We start from the raw sequence: 23,612 nt of genomic DNA, 5'->3' as shown, positions 1-23,612 counted from the left end.
CCACAGGAGCCAGTCCCCTGATACGACTCCTCTTCCTTGGGCTGCTGGGAATAGGTGGCTCAAAGGGCTCCCCATCACCACTCCAGCCTTAAATAACAGGTCTGCATCATGCCAGAAAAATAAAAAGATGAGATGGGAGGTTGGGGAATGGAAATAAAAGAAGAGCTTGATTATTTTTCGCACATTTCTGTTATGCAGATGGCTCAGAGCAGACGGGATTTCAATTTGGGCTTTCAACAGAAGAAAAACTACCAGCATATTTCTCAGCCAGAGCAAACAAAACAACTGGGGGTTTTTGTATTCTGCACTTGAGACACTTTTTCTTTTTTTTTTTTGCCTCATAATTCTGTGTGCCACCAAGGTAATAACTGCCCAGGGAGTGAGTATAAAGCCCTGATGGGGTGAATAAGTGCTGTCAGCATCATGGCATGGAGCGCTGAGCTCCAGCTGTCAGCGAAGGTGGCTGAGCATCCAGCTGGAAGGATGCGCGTGGCTGCCCTGTGCTCCCTGAAGTGCCTGACAGCGACTGCTCATGAAAGCACCGCCGAAAAATTATGACAGGCCAGGCTCAGAGAGGAGAAACGCTTTGCCATTCCACTAGAGTAACTATTAGACCTCTTAATACTGATCCGGCCAAATCTGACCTCCCTCCATCCCAGTGCTCAGGTGGTTAAACTGTGCCATCAGGCAATTCAAACCAAACAAAAACCCAAACAAGCATTATCATCACTTGTCGTATTTATATTTTTGATTTTATTTTTAATTTTTATTAAAAAAACCAACCATTATTAAAAATGAATCATTTACTGGAAGGCTTCAGCCAGGGAGAACTCTCATTTCAATCTCATGAACAAAACGCAGCACAGTTAAAACCCAAAGGCATAAACAAAACCCAATAAAAAAAAAAAAAAAACAAACCATAGCTTATAATTATGCAGTTTCTTCAATGTCAATAGAGAGGCTTTTGTTAAAAGCCTTCAATTCAGAATTTCATGGAAGAATTTTAAAACACAGGGGAAGAAGGAAGCACATGCTTGTTTAAAAAAAAAAGGAAGGACAAACAATTGCTTGGATGATAGTTAATTAATTCAACAAATTTACTTCCTCCAGAGTAATCGCTGTTCATCCAGCCATACAGTTGGCCCTGGGTGATGTATTTGCTCAGAAAGCTGAACATATCCAATTCCTGCCAAGTCTTTCTGGCCAAAATTTCCCAATTCTTGCACTGGTTTTGAGGGGGGTTTCAGTGAGATCATACCTGGCTCCCTGCTTTGGGAGCCTGGAGTTTGCAGTGCCAGTAGGTACCACTGGGAGCCTGGAAAAGAGGTTTTAATTCAGCCCTTTTCAGTCTCCCCCAGTGAGACAGCACCAAGGCGAGCTCTAAGCATCTCTCTGAGCTCCTGAACCAGAGCGGAATACAGCACCTGCCCTGGTACATACGTATCAAGCCCAAAACTGGCTATGTTAAAAATCGCAAATTAGTGACTACTTTGTAAAAAACAAAACAAAACAAACCCAAAACCTATCCTCAGTGTGGGAACTTTAAGGTCAAAACCAAATAAAAATGATATTAAAATATATACATATATCTATGGCTTTTCCTTTTTCCTATCCATTTCATTGGAAGCAAAAATAAATTTAAGGGTGATATTTGGTTTTTAAAAACAATTCTGTCCTTCTCTTTAGCTGTCAGCCGGAGCGGATGGGATGGAGGCGCTGACTGTGGTTGCTCACGATGCAGCTCAGAATCCGCCCGAGTTCTCCTTCATCCTTGCTAGTAACCGGGAGTAGACGGGTGCTGCAAGGAGAAGACCGAGTTGGGTGGGACAGATACACAGCATCTCCCTGTCCCTTCCCCTCCCAGTTATGCTACATCTTGCTTGCAGCAAGACAACAGAATAAACGTCTCCTTAAGGGACAGGGACATACAACAGAAATTAGAAACGAGCTAGAGAAGTTATTTACCTAGTCGAGGATTTCTCTGAGAAACCTGCATGGAAAGAAAATATAAGGTTTGCATAAATGCAACAAATCTCCAACAGCTATAAGAACAGTTTGCATGCCAATATATTTATCCTAGTCTCCAAAAACTATGGATGAATGACTCCTCAGTACCATATACGTTATTGGAGGTTGACATATATCGTACCGTGCCAAGGGTACATTCACAGTGCGCTGCAAACTGTAGGCTTCATGTTGCAAAATCTATTACTTCTTATACAATTAAATCATGTAATAAGAGAGGATTGGTCATTCCATGAAACACATACACTCACTCTCTTTGGAAGTAAAAATCTGAATGTGACATTTTCTTCCAGTCATTATTACCAAAATATAATTTCAGTAGTTCTACAGCGAGAGATTTTTTTGTCTTTTACCTTGGATAACGCAGATGCCTGTTTGAAGATTTCTAATGCAGGATCTGCAGGCTCATCACCTCTTTCTTGCGGCCTTGAAGCTAAGGGTGGGACATAGATAGCATTGAAACACTCTTCAAAGCACACAGGCTGCTTCCTTCCATTACTTTGTGTAGAAAATCCCATAACAGACTAATCCTCCTCAATAAACTGAAGCAATTGCCATGTGTCACCACTCCCTCCCAAAGCAGCTCTGCTGTAATGGTGTGGCTCTAGGTATTTCTAACCACAGACCTACCCTGCGGCTGTAAGACAGAGTTCACGGCATAAATCACGCCATTCGTGGCCATGATATCGCTTTCAGCAACAGGCTCCTTATTGACGTGTATTACGTTGTTTTTCTGTTCAGGAAAAGAAAAAATTTTTTAAAAAGTAGGAAATGAGAAACTTTTGTCATCAGTGGTTTCTAATTTTATTTAAAAAGCCCTCACTCTGCATTCATTCATTCATTTACTGGATGGCTGTAGGTGTTTTCATCCCTCTTGCCAATTAAGGAGAACATAAAAACAAATTATAGCCGGAGCAGTTTGTCCTGGAGGGGCTGGCAGGCTTTGGAGCACGGACTTTCTCGCTGTGCTGGCTGGGAACGCCGTCCCGCGGCAGCAGAGCACATCCACCAGCTCGTTGGAGGCAGCGGGCGCCGCTGCTCGTGCCAAGAGGGATGGCTGTGGAGATGGCATCAGGAGAGGGCAGGTCAGGACTGGGCACGGGAAGAGTCTAGCACACAAGTTGGCCATCTCAATGCCCTTGGAAACACTGGCCTTTCCATTTTTGTCCTGCCTTTTTGTCCTTATGCACAGAGTGGGTCTTGAGTTATTCATTTTCTGAAGTATATTTTTGTCGTCAGTAGAGGATCCTACATTTTCTTAATGTAGTGCAGAATTTTTTAAATGAAATTATACATCTAAATAAATCCTGCTGTGTTAAGGGAGCCCATGCAGAGATCATTTTCGTTACACTAAAAAAGATGTGTTAGCTGAACAAGCTATTAATTTAATTTATTTATGCTTTTTCTCCCATGACTCAGGGTTAAATTTATAACAGCTCCTGGAATTAGTTTACAATTGGTGTGGGGAGAAAGCTGAAGCAAACCACATTTCAAGACTGCCAGCTTGTTGAATTGAACACATGGCAACAGTCCCTCCGCTACAGCCCAGGAAACACTGTTTGGTGGGTCTGTGGGCACATTTAGAAGAGGTTCCCACACCATCCAAATGAGCGAAGACACACTTTGGTCCTCGACACGGACAGCTAGACACAGCCCACAGCCCTGATGACCACGAAACCACATCCCAGGTGACTCACCGTGCTGACTTCCAGTTTATCTCCCTGCATGGACTTCAGCCTCACCAGGGCACTGACTGCGCCGCTCACCAGGATCTCATCAGCCACGTGGAACTTGAGGATGTTGGCAAGCTCCTTGGCATTCCCTGGGGGAAGATAACATTTACATTTGCAAAACAGCAGCAGCGCTTGCTTCCCATATTTCATGCGTTGGAATGAAATTACATGGAAGATACCAGAATTTCCTGAAAGTGCAAGGAAACAATGTAAAATTGAGAAGACCCAGCAGAAGGAACTTGGTTGGAGCTGGTTAGGACATTGAGGCCATTCCTGCCCAGGCTGGTCAGGGTCCCAGCAAGTCCAGAAGGACACTCTCCCGGTGTCCCACCTTGGTACATACCAATAAATCCCTATCTCTTGGTTTTTCAGTCCCTCATTCTCTCACTGTGCACAGCATGAGCCTGCTTCTGTTGCTGCTTTCACTTCCCAAGGAAGTCTGGTGGGGAGGGGGAGACCTATGTGAAATAAGGAAGCAGACAGAGCGCTCCGATATTTGCAAATGTCAAAACTTTCACCAACGCCAGTGTCACTTGGCAATAATCTTCACGGCTGAAACTGCAGGATTCCTGGGTGGGAAGTGGAAAACTGCAGGAGAAATGTCACTAATGGCTCACAGATTGCTGGCCTGATCCCCACCCCACTGAGTCTACTCATCTAGCCATGCTTTGAAACAGATTTTAGGAAGGTAAGAAGCTTCCCCTTCACCATCTATTTTCCAGAAGAGGCAGTGACATGCGCAGCACGGGCCAGCAGCCTCTCTCCATCTTCTCCTTTAGAGGATGCAGTGTCACTGCCACAACCCACAGAGAACCGATGGGGAACTGCTAGTGCAAAAGATGGCCTCCACCTACAAAGCCAGAGCAGCTCCTTCAGCAAGGGGGACTTTTTCTTTCAATGCTTGTGTCTGAATACACTGTGAGCTTTTTTTTCCATTACAGTTTTTCTAGGGTAGCCACAGTTCACACTGCATGTCCTCACCAGCATGATTCACCACTTCATCAGAAGCATAAGCTAAATATTTGCGTGAAAAAAAGAACAACATCTGAAGTGTCCACATCTGGGATACTTCATTCCTGCAGCCGTTTACAAAAGCTGCAAAACAGTTCTGAAATATTTATATATTAAGCACTAGACTGGATGTGCAGTCTGATATTACCAGTTCCTCATCCCTGCACTTAAAAGGCTAACCAGCTACCATGGGCAGATGCTTCCCAAATTATGATGTCAATGTTTGGTTGGACTTTAATGACGAGAAGACATTACACTCAAATACCTGACATTGTTTCCAACCACAGCCGGTTTTCGACATGAACAAAATAAAAGATCGTGCTGCTTATCCAGAAGAGCGTTATTAAACATTCCCATGCTTTTTTCCACACCCAGCCTGCACGCCTGTGCTTTTCAGGATATTGGTCTCCGTCTGTGCTAGACTGGAATATTTGTTGTCTTCTCAGAATCAGGCTGGACTTCCTGCTTTGTTCATGTACACATAGATGGAGCAACAGCTCCATCCTTTTGCTTCTTAAATTTCATACAGTGTAACTTGAGGCTGAATGTGGACCATGTTTTCTATTTGCAGAACATACTTTAGACACCCTGATCCTATGTGATTGACAGCCACATTCTCATTTCTTTCATCCCTGAGAAAGGCAGAGACCTCATTGGTTTCTCTAGAAACACCTTGGAGTTATCTTGCTTACACCAGCCAGCACAGCCAAATTAAAGTCATAGTAAGTTTGTAGCACACACTACAAACAAGTCTTCCAAGCACAGGGAGAGTATAAACCCATGCCCACGCTTTGTGTGAGAGTTCAGTGCCACACTCTGCATCCTCAGCTTTCTGCTGGATAGGACTTAATCCAAATCAGTTGTGTAGGAAGCTTGTGCTTCCAACAGACAGGGTCAAGGAATGAGATATGTCAGAGAAACTTAGCCATTCCTTCCTGTAGTATACCGATAACACACACCAGCTGTTCATCTAAATGCTCTAAAAATGCTCACCCATTAGTTTGTTCAGTTCCCCTTGGGGCATGGCTCGGAAAGCTTCGTTTGTCGGAGCAAACACTGTGAAGGTACCCGGCCTGTTCAAGTTCTCCGTTAGACCTGCAGACTGGATTGCAGCTACCAATGTACTGCAAAACAAACATGCATAAAATGCTTCATTATAAACTACTGCTGGCCTTTGAGCAGCTGCATGTTGCATTCAAAAGACAGCTGTGGAGTTACAATTGCAAAATCCTGCTGGGGTCCAGCAAATCAGTTAACCAAAGAGTTGATTAGGTAGGAAATGAGCTTGTGAGGTCCAACCAGAACATCTGAGAAATGGGAAAGCAATCTGGGAATGCTGACTCCTTGGGTACCAAATAGTAGTGAGGAGACAGAGAGGTCTGGCCGCAGCGGCTCTGCTGGGCAGAGATGGCTTCAGAGCCAGCTTCTTACTGTGGTAAGGGGGACCACACACTCTTGGCTCACAATTCATTGAAGGGTTTTTTGAAGTCTCACTCCCTATAATTTAGGGATGAGACCATGGTTTTGGATGCTCTTTCTATGTTAAAAAAATTATATATAGTCATGACTACAACCCATAATAAATAGAAACTCCTTTGGCAGCTCTTCTGCTCCTAACTAGCACTTAGGAAGAGCAGAAAGGTCACCTGAAGCGATGGTCTGCCTTGAGAACATCCATCACTGAGCCAGACGGTGGAGTCAACATTTTGTCCACGCTAAACAGGGTCCCAAACCTTCCTCTCTTGTCATGGGCAGCAATGCAGGCATTTTCAATGCAAAGGTTCTGCAAACAAAATTGCAGAAAAAAAGACTTTATTAGCATGTGCTTCAAAAAAGAGATTTTTATACTTTCCACAACATTCAATTACACTTTTTACATGATAGCCATAAGATTACAGACATCGAGCATCATTCAGCCATATAGAGCACTGCACACTGCAAGAACTTACATTGCGGTACACGAAAACTCTCAGCTCCTTGTCACCCAGAGTCTGTAGTTTCTGTCCATGGTAAAGATATTTAGAGGAGAGCTGGTCTCTAATAATGTGGTTCAGAAGCAAGTTTTTCATGTTGCTGTCAACCACGGGGAGTCCATCTGCAGCAAAAAGTATGGAAAGAACCAGTGATTCACTTAAAATGACCACTGAGATGCTAAAGAGTCCAAATACAGAGTGTTACCCACTCCGGTTTTTAATTGTAAAGCTAGATGCCACTGCCTATAGCTGAGGCATTTGACGGAGGACACTTGTGCACTGAAACTTGGCTGAAGACTGTTTGAAGGAGATCTGTGGCCCAAACTGATGGAAGAAAGGGATTTACTCCCCAGTTTACCTTTGAAGACATCATTCACTGGGGCAAGAAGGGTCACTCGCTCACTGCCAGTTAGATGAGAACTGAGACCAGCTTGTCTGAAAAAGTCCATAGACTTGGAAACTTCAGATTCTTGTGCCAACTCAAACAGAGTCTTAGCTGAAAAGAAAAGCAACACATAGTAACCTTGCATTAAGGGCAATCCACCCATCACCACAAAATACCTACACCCTCTAAATCCAGTATTTCCTTGGCAAAACAGACAAAAGAAAGGCAACAGAAAGAAAGACGCAGAGAGGCACCAGTACCTGAGTCTGGGATCAGCAGCTCATTAACAAAATGTACAACGCCGTTGGTTGCCAGGACATCCTTGTTGGCAATGATGGGCTTTCCGTTGAGGGTCAGCTCTTCCCCACTGCAGCCCACGTCCAGGGTGGTTCCTTCCAGAGTCTCCATCGTCAGGCCAGCGATGATGGCCTCGGCGCACATGGCTGACTTCAGGATGTGGTGGTTCAGCAGGTCTGTAAGAGAGGCAAGCGTCTTAGTGAGCTGTAAAAATCAGCTATGAAATTATTTCAGCTTTTAGGGATCCTGGTCACTAGCAAGGGCCTCCTGTACTGTACTGTATGGAGCTCCACTCGAAAAGATGCGTGGTCATTTTAAACCGTGCTGATTTTAATTCAGCAGCCTGTGAAATGAAGTGCCTAAAAAGAGTTATTTTCATACACCTTTGCCAACTTCAAAAGGTTTCGAGTGGTTATTTGGCTCATTTGTCAGGGGAAGTTACCTTGATTAGATATTAGTTTTCTTGCATCTTGCTGGACTGATAGAAATCACCATCACATACAGGAGTGATAAAGGAAAACTCGGAAAAGGGACTGCTTCAGCTCCCTCCTCCATATCTGGATACCGCTGTCTCTGCCATGTCTACACGTCTACCATATCTACATCCAAAGAAGTCTGGGCTGTCCAGTTTAAAAAGCTGGAGTCTGTCAAATCTGTTTACTGCAGCTGTTGTCAGAGTGTATCAAGGAGCCATTCAGACGTCCTCGAGAAGGAATTTAGATGAACTGAAAAATATCCTTCAGTCTCTCAATGGGCTCAGTAAACAAGCACTTACCCCTCAGGGCTTCTGGATCCCCCAGGATCCTGTTCAGTGTTTCTCGTGGGATCTTCTCAAAGGCTTCGTTGGTTGGAGCCAAGAGCGTGTACTGGCCTTCGCTTTCCAGCAAGCTGTTGAGGTCAGAAGCAGCCACAGCAGCCTTCAGAGAAATGAGGAGAGAGGGTAAAACACATCCAGCCAGAATACAAAGGTCAGCAACTTTGTCCAGGCACACACTAAGGGCCAGATTTATTAAGGCTTTTATAATTTCAGAGGACTTACAAAAAATCCTGAATAGCTTCTTTCAGCCCTTTGGTCCCTTTATAAATTTGACCCGGCCCGATGGTTCTCTTGTGCTCCAGAAATTTGAGTACAAGAGCCCTTTTTTGGCAAGACTGAGAGCTAGTTTGAATACCCTGATATGCCTGGAAAGGGCCACAGTAGTTCCAGTGAATAATTCAGATCAGAACCCACAGCTGGCTAACTGCAAATCCCCTGTGCTTTTTAAGTTATTCTTTAACTTGGCAAATACCAAGGCAAATAAATTGGTACTCATCAAATCTGAACAGTTAATATCTCCTAAGGCTAAGACTCCCACAGAAGAGCGAGGAGACAAACTCAGTCTACGTCTCTTTACCGACAGCAAGAGCAGCGTGACAATTATTCTCGTAAAACCCTACTTGTGCTGATATCAAACACTTCTCTTCCTAAAGCAAAATAAGCTATATCGGTAAAAGGATTTTATCAGCAGCTTTAGAGTCACAGCACCTCGGCACTGGCAAGCTCTTCAAGACAATTCACTGGGCGTGGGATGACTGAACACCTTTAAGGAGCCCTGGAGCACACGTGGGTTGGACTCACCCGAAGAGTTTCCAGGCTTTCCTCAGTCTCAATGATGTGCTGAATGCTGTTCGTAGTGGTGGCGATGACTTTGTCGATGACATGAACCACTCCGTTGGTGGCGTGGTGGTCAGCTTTCAATAGCCTGGCACAGTTCACAGTCACAATCTGCAGAGGGAAAGAGCCACGGGGCGTTACGGGCACTAAAACAAGAAGGCGAAGCAGCCTCTGCCGGTTTTCTATTTCAAACGCAGCGAGTGCTGTAATATTGAATCAGCAGGAACAGAAAAGCGGTTTCCTAAAAAAACACCCAAAGAATGAGAATGCTCTATCAAGAATGTTTGAAACATTCCGTGTTTAAAGAACTTGGAAAATAATCAGTGGTTTTGTCTACCCTGCATCATCAGGACTAAGAAAACACGCAAGAACCAATACTTAGGCAAGCATAGAGCAATGTGGGCAACTTCTCTGCAACAGCATCGATGAAACTATCTGCTTAGAAATATTCTTTTCAAGCTCCTTCTAAATACGTATCCTAAATCAATAGTTGTCAACCTAAGCATTACAGAGTCCTGGAGGTCCAAGGACAGTGTAGGAGGTGCGAGGCAGCAGAAAACCAAGCCCGCTGTGGGTAGGTTTAATACAAATCTCTTACCCCATTGGGATAGTGGTGAATCTGGATAGGCAGGTCCTGGTACATTGAGTTCAGTGTTGTTCCATGTTTCAGATCGTCCGTGAGGACCCGTTTGTTCACCATGTGGTAGCGAAGGGCATTGAGCAGCTCAATGTTAACATTACTGACTAAGGAATCCAGAGTTTCCTGAAAATCAGAAAAATTAATTTTTCAGTGCTGAGTGCAATTAAGCCGGTTGTTAGCGAGAGCCAGGAGGTCTGGCTGCATCCAAGGTGCTTCCAAAGCGTGTGTATGTGTGTATTAAGTGATGTATTCAGCCTTAAGCCATCTGTGCAAATTAAGAGCTCTAACTTTCATAAATCTTTAGCTCTTGCCTTACAACAGCAGCTAGCAGCTCTGGCACCCCCGTCCTTGGCAGACGAAGGGACGATGGCAGCAAGCTCCAGTGTGGGATCACTGAATCGAAACGAGCAGTAAGGCAACAAAAGGCATCACTCAGGGCCAAGGACAAATACATCAAGAGACCTTCCCCAACAGCATCATCCCTGCAAGGGGCTCTGCTGGTGCACGTTTGGGGTAGAGGCTTCATAGTGGGGATGGCCAAAAAGATGCCTCCTCCCTGCCCCAATAGTTGTTCTTACATATTTATGGACAAGTGATTTAAATGTGGGATGTAACTGGATAGGACTTGTACTGGCGGGACTCTCCCCTCTTCACAGAGATGCTCCATGAGGATGGGAGCACCAGCAGGACAGCAGTGACAATTTCAGGAGCGGAAATGCCACAGGACACAGAGTGAGAAAATCAAAACCAATGTAAAGGAAATCTATATGTAACTGAGCATAGGAACACACTGATGCAGGAAGGCTGAAGGTTTACCGAGGCTCCAGTTGGGACTGGCCACTTGTAAAACTTACTGAGAATAACCAGAGCAGTAAAGTAATGGTCGACAAGAAAAACCGAAAGGGATGGAAAGTCTCTTGCTGTGGGTCTTAACGCAATCTCTAGTGGTAAGGGGCAGGGAAAACTGAATGAGGTGATTTCTACATCCACCTGCAGGAGAGCATCCGCATCTCTCTAGTGTTGGGCTCTTTCAGAAACAAAGCTCTGGAGCTGATGGACCAGTACAGTGATTCCCATCTTGGAAATTCAGTCCTTCCTGTATCAGGACTGTGCCTATTCTGCCAGAAGAGCTGGATCTCCACTAAAGAAATCCAAAGGAAGAGGAGAAAGAAGAGGAATTATATCTTACAGCAGGCAAGGATGCCCAGGCCTCATTACTTGGGGCAAAAATTGTAAAACTTCCAGGTCCTTCGATTTCTGGCCTTAGGTTAGACCGGTCGGAGTAGAGCTGCGTGGTGGCAGAGCCAACAACTCCCAGGGTTTCATAGATGTTTGAAAGTGGCAGCGCTGAAAGAAGAGAAGGTTATGTTCCCAACACATCATTCATCCTTCCCGCACTGCACTGAATTAAAGGAGAGCTGCTGCTGAGAACGCTTGGGGAAATGAAGCATGTCAGGAAACTCGTAGCTGTTCGTTAATTAGATAATAAATAATCATAGCCTGACAGCTCCAGCCTCAATTACAGCAACGTAATCCAGGATCTACTGCATCTCTGCAGGTTTAAATGGAGTTACTCTGGATTTCCATGGATCTGAATTGAGACAAGAAAAGATATTTGTTGCTTTCACCCAATCCTTGTTTGCACTCAGGCTTTTGGTGCTCGGAGCTGGCAGCTCACCGCTGCTCTTGGTCTCTGCTGACCCATCTGCACCAGCCCACAGGATTAACAGGGTGGCATCAAACTTTTGTGGAAGGAAGCATTCAGAAAGCAAAAGCAGAATATGTCTTTCTTCAATAAACCCGGTTAATTCCCTCCCAATCCCCACCAGTGGCTGAACTGTATTTTCTCCTAAATGCAATTTTGCTAACCTCGTGCTTGCCAAAATAAAAATGAGCAGAGATTGGCAGAGCTGTCTGCTACTCTATCATTCCTTTGTATTGCATTTCCAATACAGCTATATTACTTGTTGGAATAAGTAGTTCCCTATGGCTCTCCCATGCTTGATTAAGTTTAATTATATCCAAGGTTTTAAGTTGTCTGGAACATTTTGCATGCTTTGGAGCTGATCTGGCACTCCGCTGGTGCTCTGCTGAGTCCATTTTTTTAGTTGTTCATGGCAATATTGTGCACAAATTGCAAAAATCAAATCCACTTTGAGTAATTTTATAACATTTCCCTTTACTAGGCAGCTGTACAATTTTAAGAAGTCTAAAAAATGTCAAACATATTTTTACCAGCTGGGCAGCCTTTTTCTCCAGGAACTTTTTCATATCCAGGACAGCACTCATAACTGATTACTCTGGAATAAGAGATGGATACAGCAGATTAACTGATGGCGTCTCACTGCTTCTTCTCTATTTGCTATAGCTTTGTGTCCATCCATATTTGGTGATGTTTCTAAGCAGACTCTTCATTAGAAATATAGGCTTGAACAAAAGACAAACCACAATTTTTATCTCCTTCAGGGCTGCATGTTGCCAATTTCCCCACCGAACAAAAGCAGACACAATTTCTTTTCAAAACCACACTTTCCAGGAGACTTTGTACAAACGGTGGATGGAAACCGATGCCACGGTCCCAACAGATAAACCATACAAGACACCACAAGTGCTGGTTCATTTGGGCGCATTTCCCGCGGGATTTGGGGATCTCCCCGGCTGACTGCTACTGTCACGTCTGATCACTCTTTGGGCAACACGCTGCAACTCCAGTACGGCTGCTTTGTCAAACCAGCCAAGCATTTCCCCTTCATTTCACCCCATTCTTGTCCACCACCAGAATTGATTTGCTTACCTATGGCAAAATCCACAAGACAAGACCCGGAGGGGATGGAGCATCCCCTGGTCTTGGATGCTCTGGCAGAAGGGCTTGGGATAAGCCCTGCAAGGACAAACTTCACCGGTGGTGGCACGTGCATCCACGGGCACCCCGGGCTGTACCGCAGCACACCCTTCTTTGCTAACACCGGGTACGACCGTGCGAGCACCCTCAGTGCAGCGTATCCTTCTGGCTGGCAGCAAACTGCTGCTCTGATTAACCACTATCCCCCAGTAAAACCAAAGGGGCCAGAGACCCCAGCCCGGGGACTCAGGGCCTGTCCTGCAGATTTGCAGACCCTAAATAAGCAAGAGCTGCCTGAATGCTGTGCCCATCGTCCGCAGCTCAAGGGGAAATAAAAGTCATCCGATTCTCAGAGCTGGCCATTTGAGGGAACATGTTTTGATATTAATGGGATGGGCGGGGGGAAGGAAAAAAAAAATCAATCCAGAAGTTGCCCGTTGATTTTTCACAAGGGATTCTTTCACCTATTGCTCTTATGCTTGGTGTGAAAGGAGCAAGGCCATCTGATCGATGGGCTAAGGCAGCGAGGGAATAGGTGTTCCTCCCAAAGACGAGCCTTTCCTCTGTGCTCCTGGTTGGATTTGAGACGAGTCAGATGCTGTATCGCCGAGCCTCAGCACACTCACTCAAAGAGAAAGGAAAATCCTCAAGCTTCAGGTATTTGTCATCATTTTAACACTGTTAACAAACAGTGGAAATGCCTGGGGTTTAAGAGGGAATTCTTCAGGGTAATTAAGAGCCAGTAAGTGAAACAAATACCTGCTTTTCTGTGACAGAAGCAAATAAATTCTGTGTCATGGTTTCCTAAGAGAATTACAAAGCAAACCCAGACTGATTGTCTAGACATTATATATTCCATGTGGGAAAGAGTTTGCCTAAAGCAATCCCTTCCTTTGACTACTGGAGATCTTAACACCCTGCTGCTCCGCTTTCCCCAGCCCCCCTGTCTTGCGTTCATTAGAAACACACACTTTCTCGCCCCGCCGCTTCCCTCCCCTACCTCCGATTTTTCTTTTTTTCACCCTAGAAACTAAATCCAGTCTAGACAGTTCCCTTGGTTCAGACCTGTAATCAAAGACGAAGAGCTGATTAAAGAGAAATCATTCCAAAGTTCAGCATAAATAATTCCTGAGTGCTGATGTAGGCCTTAAAAGTCTTATTTATAGATCGATCGGAGATTAATGAGCTGCGACGAAGGGGCAGGACGCTGATGCACACAGCCTGCAGCGCGCGGCGCTCGCCGGCTCGGGGCTGCCCCGGCACCAGGCGCCTGCCGGGAGGGGAGAGCACTGGGAAGGGATGGCGGAACCGCGCTGCCTGCTTTTCAGCGGGTTTGTGGGCATCTCCAGCACCACCCCACAAGGGAAGCCAATGGCAAGAAGCACCGAGGCCAGTAATGGGGCCAGCTCCAGCCGTGCAGGGGCTCCTTCAAGCCCCCGGTGTCACTCGCCCGCTGAAGGTGACCTACCAGCATCATCTGGTAGGTATTTTGCATGCCAGCATTTTGAGTCGAGTACCAGAAAACTTCTGCAAAGGGCCAGGTGAACGCAGAGCTGCTCAGCCAAGTGTTTGCACCTACAAGGAGTCAGAAATTGGGATTGTAAAAAAAAAAACAACTTCAGCTTCAGCCACTTGCCTTCACATGGCTGGTGGACTTGGTGGAAGCACAAGACCACCCAGCCCACCCAAAGGCACTGTTCGAGGGGTTTCTTGGGGCTGGGCACAGGGCATTCTCCCAGCTGGTCCTGCAGCCACCTCCGGCCCTCAGGGACAAGCAGCACGGCCGTGGCTGAAGGCTCACTTGCAGGACTCTGCACCTTGATGCTACGGTCCCCTCCGCATCCATAAAAGAGGAAGGCTGCTCCCTTGACATCTCCTCTTCCAGTTGGGTGCGAGCTGCAGCCTGGGGCCCGCGGAGGAGTATTTCTCTTACGCCAACAGGGGCAAACAGCTCACGGGAGAAAATATTGAACACCTCCTGGCCACCGCACCGCACGGTGGGTTCTGCAGAAAAGCCTTCGGAGTAGCCAAGTCCATCCCTATTTCTGGTGTCTGCTCAGCGGCTACAGACCACTACGCTGGGACACGACGGATGCCAGCGATGTGGGTTAAATAAGCAATACCCTCATACAAAGAGCATTTGTCATCCACTCTGCAACGCTTCTGACCACAATTTCCTGACCTCCTCATTGAGTAATTTTGAGTCAAATCTATAGGTTTTCAGCCTCTGGTTTTGAAACACTCTATTTCTTAAATGTCTATCTGCGTCTGACTGCAGAAGCAAGGTCCCTGGCTTTTATTAGTCATTGTTTCACTGCTGTTGCATTCTTAAGATCTGAAATTAAATTTTAAGTGCATTTTTCAAGGTAATAAAAATAAGCTTAGGCATATATTAGTGAATAAAGATCCATTTGTAATAATTTCCTGTAATAAAACCCATATGTTTTGTTTTTGTAAAATAAGTGCCAGAGAGTCATTTTTTTTTCCTAAACTGAGGAAAGCACATCAGACAAGAAAAGGAAAGTTAATTTAAAAGGAAAAAAAAAAATGAATGTATTAAGGGGCAACTTACTGCCACTAGTTATTTCTCAAAAAATAATCAAAACCCAAATTTATATAAGAAGTTTTCTTTTCATTCTCAAGACAAAAAGGTGTGTGGGGACACATTCAGTTGCAACCCCAATTCTGGAAGAATGAGTCCAGTGCATAAGGGAGGTAGAAAAATATGAAAAACACAGGCATAGCAATGAGAATATACTCTAAGTAAACTATTTCTTTGGCTTTGGAATAACCAACAGTGGAAAATTACCTAATTACCACAACAATCTTGTTTCAGTACTCATTAAAATCAAAGCAGTGTCAGACTTCTTGCCAACTGTCTTATCTCACTTCATCAGCAATGATAGAAAATGTACATAAATCCTCTATCTAATTTCTCCCTAACCGTGTGAGCCAATACTTTAGCAAAGAGAAGAAAAACAAAGCAAAAAAAAAAAGCAGATAGAGGTAAGAGCCCTCTTCCGATGCACGAGTGGAAACTTCCACTGTGCACATCCAGCCCCAGCAGCACCCCATGGACCAGAAGATGCTGCTCAAGCAGCAAGCCTGCAAAACCTCACCGTCAAGCCTCTGCCTTACAGCCGTGACCTATTTGTTTCTGGTAAGAGCTATGGAGCAACTCAGCACGGGGCCCACCGCACCCCAGCACGACCACGAGCCTGGAGCAGCGACCGAAAGGCGACGCACCTGGAGGCAAGACGAAAAGACCAGGCACATCCACGTGTTTTTTCTCCAGCTGGCTTTCCTTGCTGCTCCAGCCGCTCTGCGTCTCCCGATGCAGGATGTGATCATCCAAGAAGGAGTGAGTTATGCTACAGGCTCGCAGCAACTTTTCAGCTTTTCCTCACTCGGGGCTGAATTTCTCTGCTCTGAGTCAGCTCCGCAGGAGCTCAGCTTTGCTTCGCTCCAGTGCCTAGTCTCTCACTGACCTCCCTCCCTACTACCTGTTTGAAAGAGTGCTCAGAGCAGGAGAAGAAAAGAAACCAAAGCAGTCAAAACTTTCTTCCTAAAGCCAGGTATTTACACCTGCAACACACATCCAACTTGTGGCACCACTGACCCTTTAAGCAAAGAAGGAGGATAACAGCCAGGTCAAAGGTGAGGTAGGTGAGATGGGTCGCGCGTCTCCTATCGCAGGACTGCTCTTCTCACCGGTGGGGAAAAACCTTTTAGGAGGATGAGAGAAATCACCATGCTTATCCAGCTCCACCACCACCCCTCGGCTGATGGAGTGGATCCCCCTGCCAACGGAAGGACCAAGCACACAGCGTCGGGAGAGGACTTCTGACTACGGATCCCAAGCAGAGGCTGGATCCACCAAGTTATGCTGACGAACATGCCAAATCCTGACTCTTTCTGGGATTTAAAGGTATCTGGTATTCTCAAAACCTCTCAGGGACCAGGTCAGTCCCACGCAACGGACCAGTTCCGAGGGTTCATGCTGAGCACTATTAACTGTGCCTACAGACTGATGCACTGAGTACAGCACAGCATCAGGCCCCTGACACTGGTTTAAGAATTTGACTGCCGCAGCATAATGCGTCGTGTCCTTTACGGCCCAAATGACTCCTGATTGCTTCCATACGCCAGGAACACCACGTCCAGTGGGAGCCATCACCAGCAAACGTTTGTAATCAGAGCTGTCCCAGGGTCCTCCGGAAAATGTGAGTCAAGGCACGTGTCTTTTGTTCTGCACAAGCACTGCTAAAGGGCAAAGTAGGGCCCGGGCTCAAAAATTACTAGGAAGAGAGAAGAAGACAATAACACCCATTGTGGAGATGATGCAAAGCAAAGATTAGTGAGCAAATTCCGTGTATAATGGAAACATTATCTCATAGGTTAACAAGCAGGTTAATGCTCTGTGTGCTTTTCTCTCAGCGATGCATCATTGGATTAGACACTTGGGTAAAAGCAGAGAAAATGAGGTTAGAAGAGATCACCCCGTCTCCTCAAATGAAATCATGAAATACTGCCAGATGCCAGTTGTTTCACCTCTTTCTGGAGATAAGCGGACGAGTTTGTCTCTGCCAAACACAGCTGCACACTTGGGTTACGTGAGGTTAGCTTCTCATTTGCTTCAGAGCTGAAGAAGTCCGTGGCTGGATCACTTTGCCTTTCAGTGACTATAACAGCAAAGCTATCCCACATCCACAGCTGAGTCATGTTTTCTTTGGAGACCTACTAAGCTACTCTGTTATCAGAAGAGGCAATGATGATACCATATTGCCATGCCATAATGTTGTCCATTTTACGTCAAAAAAGCCACCATTCGGCCAAGATGAGAGCCTGAACTCTGATCACCCAAATTAAGTCTTCCCAGATTTGGTGGTTTTGTGGGACTGGGGACAGGGGAGGTTGGTTGGTTGTTTTTACAATAGTGCCTCTCCATTTTTTTTCCTTTTTTTTTTCTGTAAAGACAATTGGACATAAGGGAAACCACTATACATGCTCACTACATGGCACATCCTGCAATATATCCTCCTGAAGTACAGAATTTTCTTTTTTTAGACGAATTCATGGGTCGCATGATGAAAGGCCAAAAGCCGTGCACAGTGACAACTCCTGTTTTGCCTCCCTCCTCACCATACCAACCCCAGACACGTGAAATGAATCCCAATGGCCAGCCATCACAGCTAAACCAATGAAGGCAACCAAAATAAAACCCATATAGCTTACCGCAGTTCAGGATCTCAAAGCCTGCTGTTGACTACAGAAACAGAAGTTATTTATTCTGCAGTAAAGAACAGCGTGTTCCTATAGATCTAATCACAGTTTACATTGGGCCGTATCAGAAACGCAGGAGAGGATTTTCTGCTCTTTGTTCTTCTTGAGCTTGCAGATCCAGGACCAGACCTGGCCCACAGCTCTGCTCTCCACAGCCAGCCCCTTTGCACTGATATGGGGTAACATGGCAGCGCGTGCTAAAGCGTGGGCCAGCAAATGTGTCTGAAAGCCCAGTTTGGCCTACACCAAGGAAAAAGATTCCCCGCTCCTGATCTACAGCCTGGCAGATAGTCAAGCATGCATACCCTTAATTATCTGCTGACTACATCTTTCAAAAGAATGTCCCGAGGCTGCTTACACAGATACTTTATGCAACAGCTACTTGAATATTATTGTTTGCAATTTTAGACGTGGAATTGGCCTGCAAGTCTAATTAACTTTCCTGGTGGAGTCATCAGAGAGTGTTGGCTAAAACTGACACTTCTTTCCCTTATTTCTGTTTTCCCTTCCAAAGCAAACATGTGTAGATGAATTTTACGTTCTCTCCAATATCCATCAGCTCTGGATTGCCTTTTATTTCTCTTTTTTGTTTTTTTTCTTTTTGAGCTGGGCAGCATTGAGCCTAGCATGGGGCAAGACACAGCTAAGTACTAGAAAACATCTGGTACACACTTCATTACAGCATTGAGAGCTCTGTAAGTATATCTAGAAATGCAATTAGAATAAACCATCAGGGTTTGTATTTACATCGTACTTGCCATTCTTAACATCTAAGTGTTTTCGGATCATGCTTGCCAATTGAGAAAAACAAGTATTTCTTAGCAGCTAAAAGGCTAAAACAATTCTCAACACATATACACATTAGGCCCACACCACCGGCTCTGACATCCCATGTCTGTCACACCACCCGCTTCTCCCACCCAGCACCCACCTCCACAAGGGGGTCTTCAGGGAGACTCTGCCCGGCACTCAGGTACTTACGTTGACTTCCCACAGATCTTCCTCTGGTACCACTGCTTGCAGTTGGTGAAATATTTCCTGTTCGTGCCGATCAGCTTCTGCACCGCACACACGTTGGGGCTACAGGGAACGACAAAGCAGAAGAGGGTGCGGTAAGCCTCCCTCCTTACGGTGCTGACCCCCAACGTGGAGCCAGACCCCACCTGACGTTGCCCAAAAAACCCTGCTGGGGTTGCAAAGGGAGGAAACTTTGAGAGCTGCAAGTCAATTTGCTCCATCTGAGTGGATAATGACTATCATGAAGTGGAGGAAGCAGTGAAAGAGATCTCTTTTCACTCTGCCAGGGTATCTTTTTTCTTCACTGAGTGCAAAATCTTGACTTTTTTCCATGTTCCCCCTCTCACCAAAAAATAAAGGAATTAAGTTAAAAATAATAATTTGGTCAGTATTTCCATCACGAACAGCTACTTACAATTTAGGATCCCAGCTAAAACCTGATAAAGTTATGCAATAATTCAAATCCTTCAAAAAAAACCCATTATTTTATTGCTTAAGACAAAGAAGGACAGATATTTATCAGCCTGTGGACCGACTTGCACCAAAACCAGAACAGGTACTTTTGCTGTATGACAGACTCAGCTGATTCTGGACATGGATGCTGAGCCGCTGATGGGGAAAATGAGCGGTGGGACTGCCCGTTCCAGTGTGAACCCACCAGGAATGACAGCACAGGCTGCGAGTGGCTCTATCAGCCCATAAGGTACCGAGAGCTCCTTCTCAACCAGAAAAGCAGACGGTTCGCCTTACACGTGTGATTAACCCCACTGAGGGCAGACTGCAGCCTTTCAGCTTTCTAAGAAGTGGTATCACTGTGAGCAAAGATGTGGTCAGACCAGAGCTGGGATTTTACTCGCTGCTGGTTTGGCCAGCACAGCATTTCCCCGCTCAGCCTGGCTCACCATCTCTGTGGTTTGTGGCCAGCAGCCCTGGCCACGGATGTGGGCAACACGCGGTCAGTGCGTGAGATATAATTTATGGACCTGGGTTGCGAGGCCACCGACTGCCTCTGGGCTTGAGCCAGAGGTGTAGCAAACGCCCAAGCAAGCTGAGGATGCTCAGCCCAAATGAGACTGGAGTCTCAACACCATGCCCCGGTTGCGGCAGTGGCATCCAAATTATGGGCAGTATTGGCTGCCAGGCAGATGGAGGGAAAACAAATAATTAAGCAAAATACATAATTCACCACTTCGGCCCATCAGAAGCGCTCCGCACTGTCCAAGGCAGAGTTTTCATTTGAGCAAATGGAACTCCGGATGGGGCCTGGAGATGCTGTTGTGAAGGTCTTGTTGATCTGTTTAGGAAAACAGACAGCAGCCTGTGTCCTGCTGGGTTTGACCGAGATGCTGCCCGCTCGCCTACCAAAATTAACAAAAGCCGAGTTTGCACCCTGACCGTCACCCAGTCTTCCTGCGGCCGTGCTTGCTTTTCACCAGCGTCCCAAATTCATCTCTCTCCAAAACGGGCCAGCCTGCCCATCATTAGCATGAATTAATGTGAGGGTCTCCTATATGTTGGCTAACTCCAGCGCCAGTCTCAGCGGGAGCTTGGCTTGCCTTCAATGAGCCTTTGTTGATGGGGCTGCTGCAGGGCCCTGCGGAGGCAGGATCCGACCCTGCGCAGCCTTGGCACCTTCATCCTGCCCCGAGGGGAAAGTGAGGGCCCGTAGGACCTGGGGGAATTAGGCTCACCGTTTTCCTCGTTACTGCCATATCCAGTAATGGTAGTTTGTTTCTGCGTGAAAGCGTTTAATTCCCTTTCTATACATAAGGCAAGTGACAAGGAGAAAGAATCTACTGAAAAAAAAGTTAGAAATCGCAAAGCCAAACTTTCAGCTGGTGCAAACTGGCCCAGGCTCAGTAATTTCCACGCCAAATCATCGCTTAGAGAGACGTCTGTGCTCTCTGACTCAGCCCACCTCGGCTACCCCGGCCCTGCTGTGCCGAAATATGGTTCCAATTACATCGAAATTCCAAACCTTGCCTCGATTTCAGCGTCTGGCTGACGGCAGTGGACAATCCCTCTAATATTCGTCTTGACAAGCCTGGCTACTGAAGGACTTGTTTGATCATTTTCCCCGTATCCCCGGGGAAGAGCCTGCCAAGAAAACCCTTGCGCCGTCAGGACAGCGTCAAACCCGGCGCTGCCTCGCTCCCTCCTCCCTGCCTGGGACCGCAGCTCCGCAGGGCTGCCGCTCCCTCCGTGACTTATCGGGGAAAACTTCTTCCCAGTTTTTCCTCCGTGTGGAAAAATCCCCCCCCAGGGCCATGTTATCAATGATTCCCACAGGCAGGCTGTAGTAGCGGCTCCCCGCGGTGCGTGTTCTGGTCCTTTGCCCGGTCTGGCTTAAAATGAATTTGTCAACACTCTCCCCTCTCCTCGTTGGAGTTCATCACCTCTGCCATGCCGTTCCCAGCCAGCCGCGCTGACTCGAGGATAAAACTGCCTATTGTTCCCCTTCAGCTGAAGCCTTCCACTTGGCAGGCAGCAGCTGGGAGCTGCTGGGGCAGGGGCTGCTCTTCGGGAAGGGACAGCGAAGAGCAGGACTTACCGTACGGCCCCAGCTACCTGCCACGACTATGTCCACGAAGCTCCCCAGCATCACGTCGTGCCCACTAAGCCGAGTGGGCTTGGGGAGAGCGCTCCTAGGGTTTCACCTTCAAATGTTAATATTCCTTATATACTTCTCAGCTCCCCTCCCAGACTTGAGCCGATTCACTTTTAAAAAAAAAGAAGTTAATTAAGATGTACAAGTTTTGCTGCAGAGCCAAGTTCTGCCACCCAACTTGCTCTCGGCTCAATAGGAGCATTGATGGTGGCGGGGGGATGCTCGCAGCAGAAAGGGTGGCAATCCTGGTTGCACATCCCTCCTGAGCTCCCTCCTGCAAGCAAAACAACACACCTCACATCCAAGATCCTTTTGGCTGGTTTTGTATCTCTTTGGCATGTCATTAATCAATGTTCAAAATTCAGTTCATGTTTAAAAATTAGCTTGGTATAAATTGCTTTCTCCATCAGAAAGGGGCCAGTGAGCAAAGTGCTGTGGTCAGCTACCCCGGGTTTATCTCAGCGTCACTTCATCTGGAAACGCGGGCATACTAATTCCTCGCATGTTCCAAAGATCTCAGGCACGAGCATGGACCACAATCACATCTTAACCCTGTGCCTCTATTGATTGTACAGGGAGTAACGGGCTTCTCTCTGTGGAGATGAGTGCACTGATTTATACCAGGACTGCACTAACTTACCGAGTCTGAGCAAACTTCTGCCTCAGGGTTATCAGCATAATTGGATATTTGCTTAGTTTCAGATCATGTAGAGATGAAGAACAAGACTCGCTGTATTTGCATGTAAATCACTGTAATTCTTTCATTATTGAGATTTTACAAATAGACAGCGGCTCAGAATTTGTCTGTTGGATTCTGTACCTGATTACACATATAAACAGCATACCCTTTTCGTAAATACTGACCTGGATCCCTGCCAGATAATGTATCAAATTGCAATATTTAAGTCTTGGGTTGTTTCAAAAGCATTTCACAACCCTGCCTTCAGCAATGCATTTAAATGGAAGCTACAGTTCAATCAATGTCACCACCCTGAGAGACGGAAGCCAGCTGAAAGGTCTGTCATCCCTTCACCCTTCTGAATTCCCAATAAATTTTAAAAACAGTAGGAACAACTCTTAACATTGGGTTAGTTTTCTACCTATCGATCAAGACTCAAAGTACTCGCTCTATAATGTATTGTCCATCTAGCAAGAGAAGTCTGCATGCATTTTTTTTTTTTATATCCCTTATCTGGGAAGGTTTATGAGTAAATAAGTGATTACTTCTGCCAAAAAAACTTTCAAGACTTACTGGAGGTTCCAGTCAAAGAGTAAGTTGGTGCTTACTCCACAGAGATGCTCCCCTGCCACTGAACCAGTTTTCTTCTTTTGCTATAAATTCATGAAAACGAGAATCCCTTCCACAAAATGTTTAACTGTTTGAAATCTGGGTGGGTTTTTTTCCCTTTTTCCTTTCCACAAAATGTTTAACAGTTTGAAATCTGGGTGGTTTTTTTCCCCCTTTTTCCTTTCCACAAAATGTTTAACAGTTTGAAATCTGGGTGGTTTTTTTCCCCCTTTTTCCTTTCCACAAAATGTTTAACTGTTGGAAATCTGGGGGGGGTTTTCCCCCTTTTTCCTTTCCACAAAATGTTTAACAGTTTGAAATCGGGGGGGTGGGGGTCCCTTTTTCCTTTCCACAAAATGTTTAACTGTTTGAAATCTGGGGAGGGTGTCTGTTTTTCCTTAATGGGGCCAGACCGCTAAAGAATCACTGAGGGCTCTAAAAGGACATCTACAACGTTAAGCATCCTGAAAGAAAAGGAAGTTATCCGAAGAAGAAAGAAAAAAAAAAAAAAAGTTACTGGAGGAAGAAAGCAAAACTCAGTAATTCTCCCAGGAAGAAAGCACCCACCCGGAGCCTCCCCCGGGGGCAGGACCGAGCCGCTCCCCCCGGGATTTGAGCAAAAGTAGAAAAACAAAGAAAAAACCCCCCAAAAACCCCAAAGCGACGTTCGGGGGGGGCGGACAGCCGCCTGGCTTACCCGTGCTGCCGGCCGCGGAGCCGGCTGTGCTGCAGGACCTGCTGGTACGGGGACTTGGCGGCGGCGGCGAGACCCAGCGCCAGCGCCAGCAGCAGCGGCAGCGGCGGGTGCTCCATGGCCGGGGAGGGCGGACGGGACCGGCACCGGCACCGGCTCCGG

General features: G+C 46.2%; 1 protein-coding gene across 1 annotated transcript; it reads right to left on the bottom strand.

Annotated features, from left to right (window-relative positions):
• Positions 1-703: 703 nt before the first annotated feature.
• On the bottom strand, positions 704-23,612 carry TGFBI (transforming growth factor beta induced). The gene is made up of 17 exons (XM_075056514.1): positions 23,454-23,612; positions 18,825-18,923; positions 11,954-12,018; positions 10,908-11,065; positions 9,677-9,841; positions 9,043-9,189; positions 8,200-8,341; positions 7,388-7,600; positions 7,101-7,238; positions 6,719-6,864; positions 6,416-6,552; positions 5,763-5,893; positions 3,723-3,847; positions 2,656-2,758; positions 2,379-2,458; positions 1,966-1,990; positions 704-1,798 (listed from the first exon to the last, which is right to left on the bottom strand). The coding sequence occupies exons 1-17, from the start codon at positions 23,567-23,569 to the stop codon at positions 1,743-1,745; spliced, it is 2,046 nt and encodes a 681-aa protein (XP_074912615.1). The 5' UTR covers positions 23,570-23,612; the 3' UTR covers positions 704-1,742.

This window comes from Buteo buteo, chromosome 24, assembly GCF_964188355.1.
Source record: "Buteo buteo chromosome 24, bButBut1.hap1.1, whole genome shotgun sequence".
Taxonomy (NCBI): Eukaryota; Metazoa; Chordata; class Aves; order Accipitriformes; family Accipitridae; genus Buteo; species Buteo buteo.
The sequence above is the reverse complement of the archived record's forward strand: the minus strand, read 5'-3'. Positions and strand labels throughout refer to the sequence as shown.

Bases quoted from the DNA above. Each gene is read 5' to 3' on its own strand.
- TGFBI (XM_075056514.1), bottom strand. From the start codon at position 23,569: ATGGAGCACCCGCCGCTGCCGCTGCTGCTGGCGCTGGCGCTGGGTCTC. The intron at 11,066-11,953 runs GTAAAAATATGT...CTCTTCTTTCAG, and splicing joins AGAAAAAGGCTGCCCAGCTG to CGCTGCCACTTTCAAACATC. The intron at 1,799-1,965 runs GTAAATAACTTC...TTCTCCTTGCAG, and splicing joins TCAGAGAAATCCTCGACTAG to CACCCGTCTACTCCCGGTTA.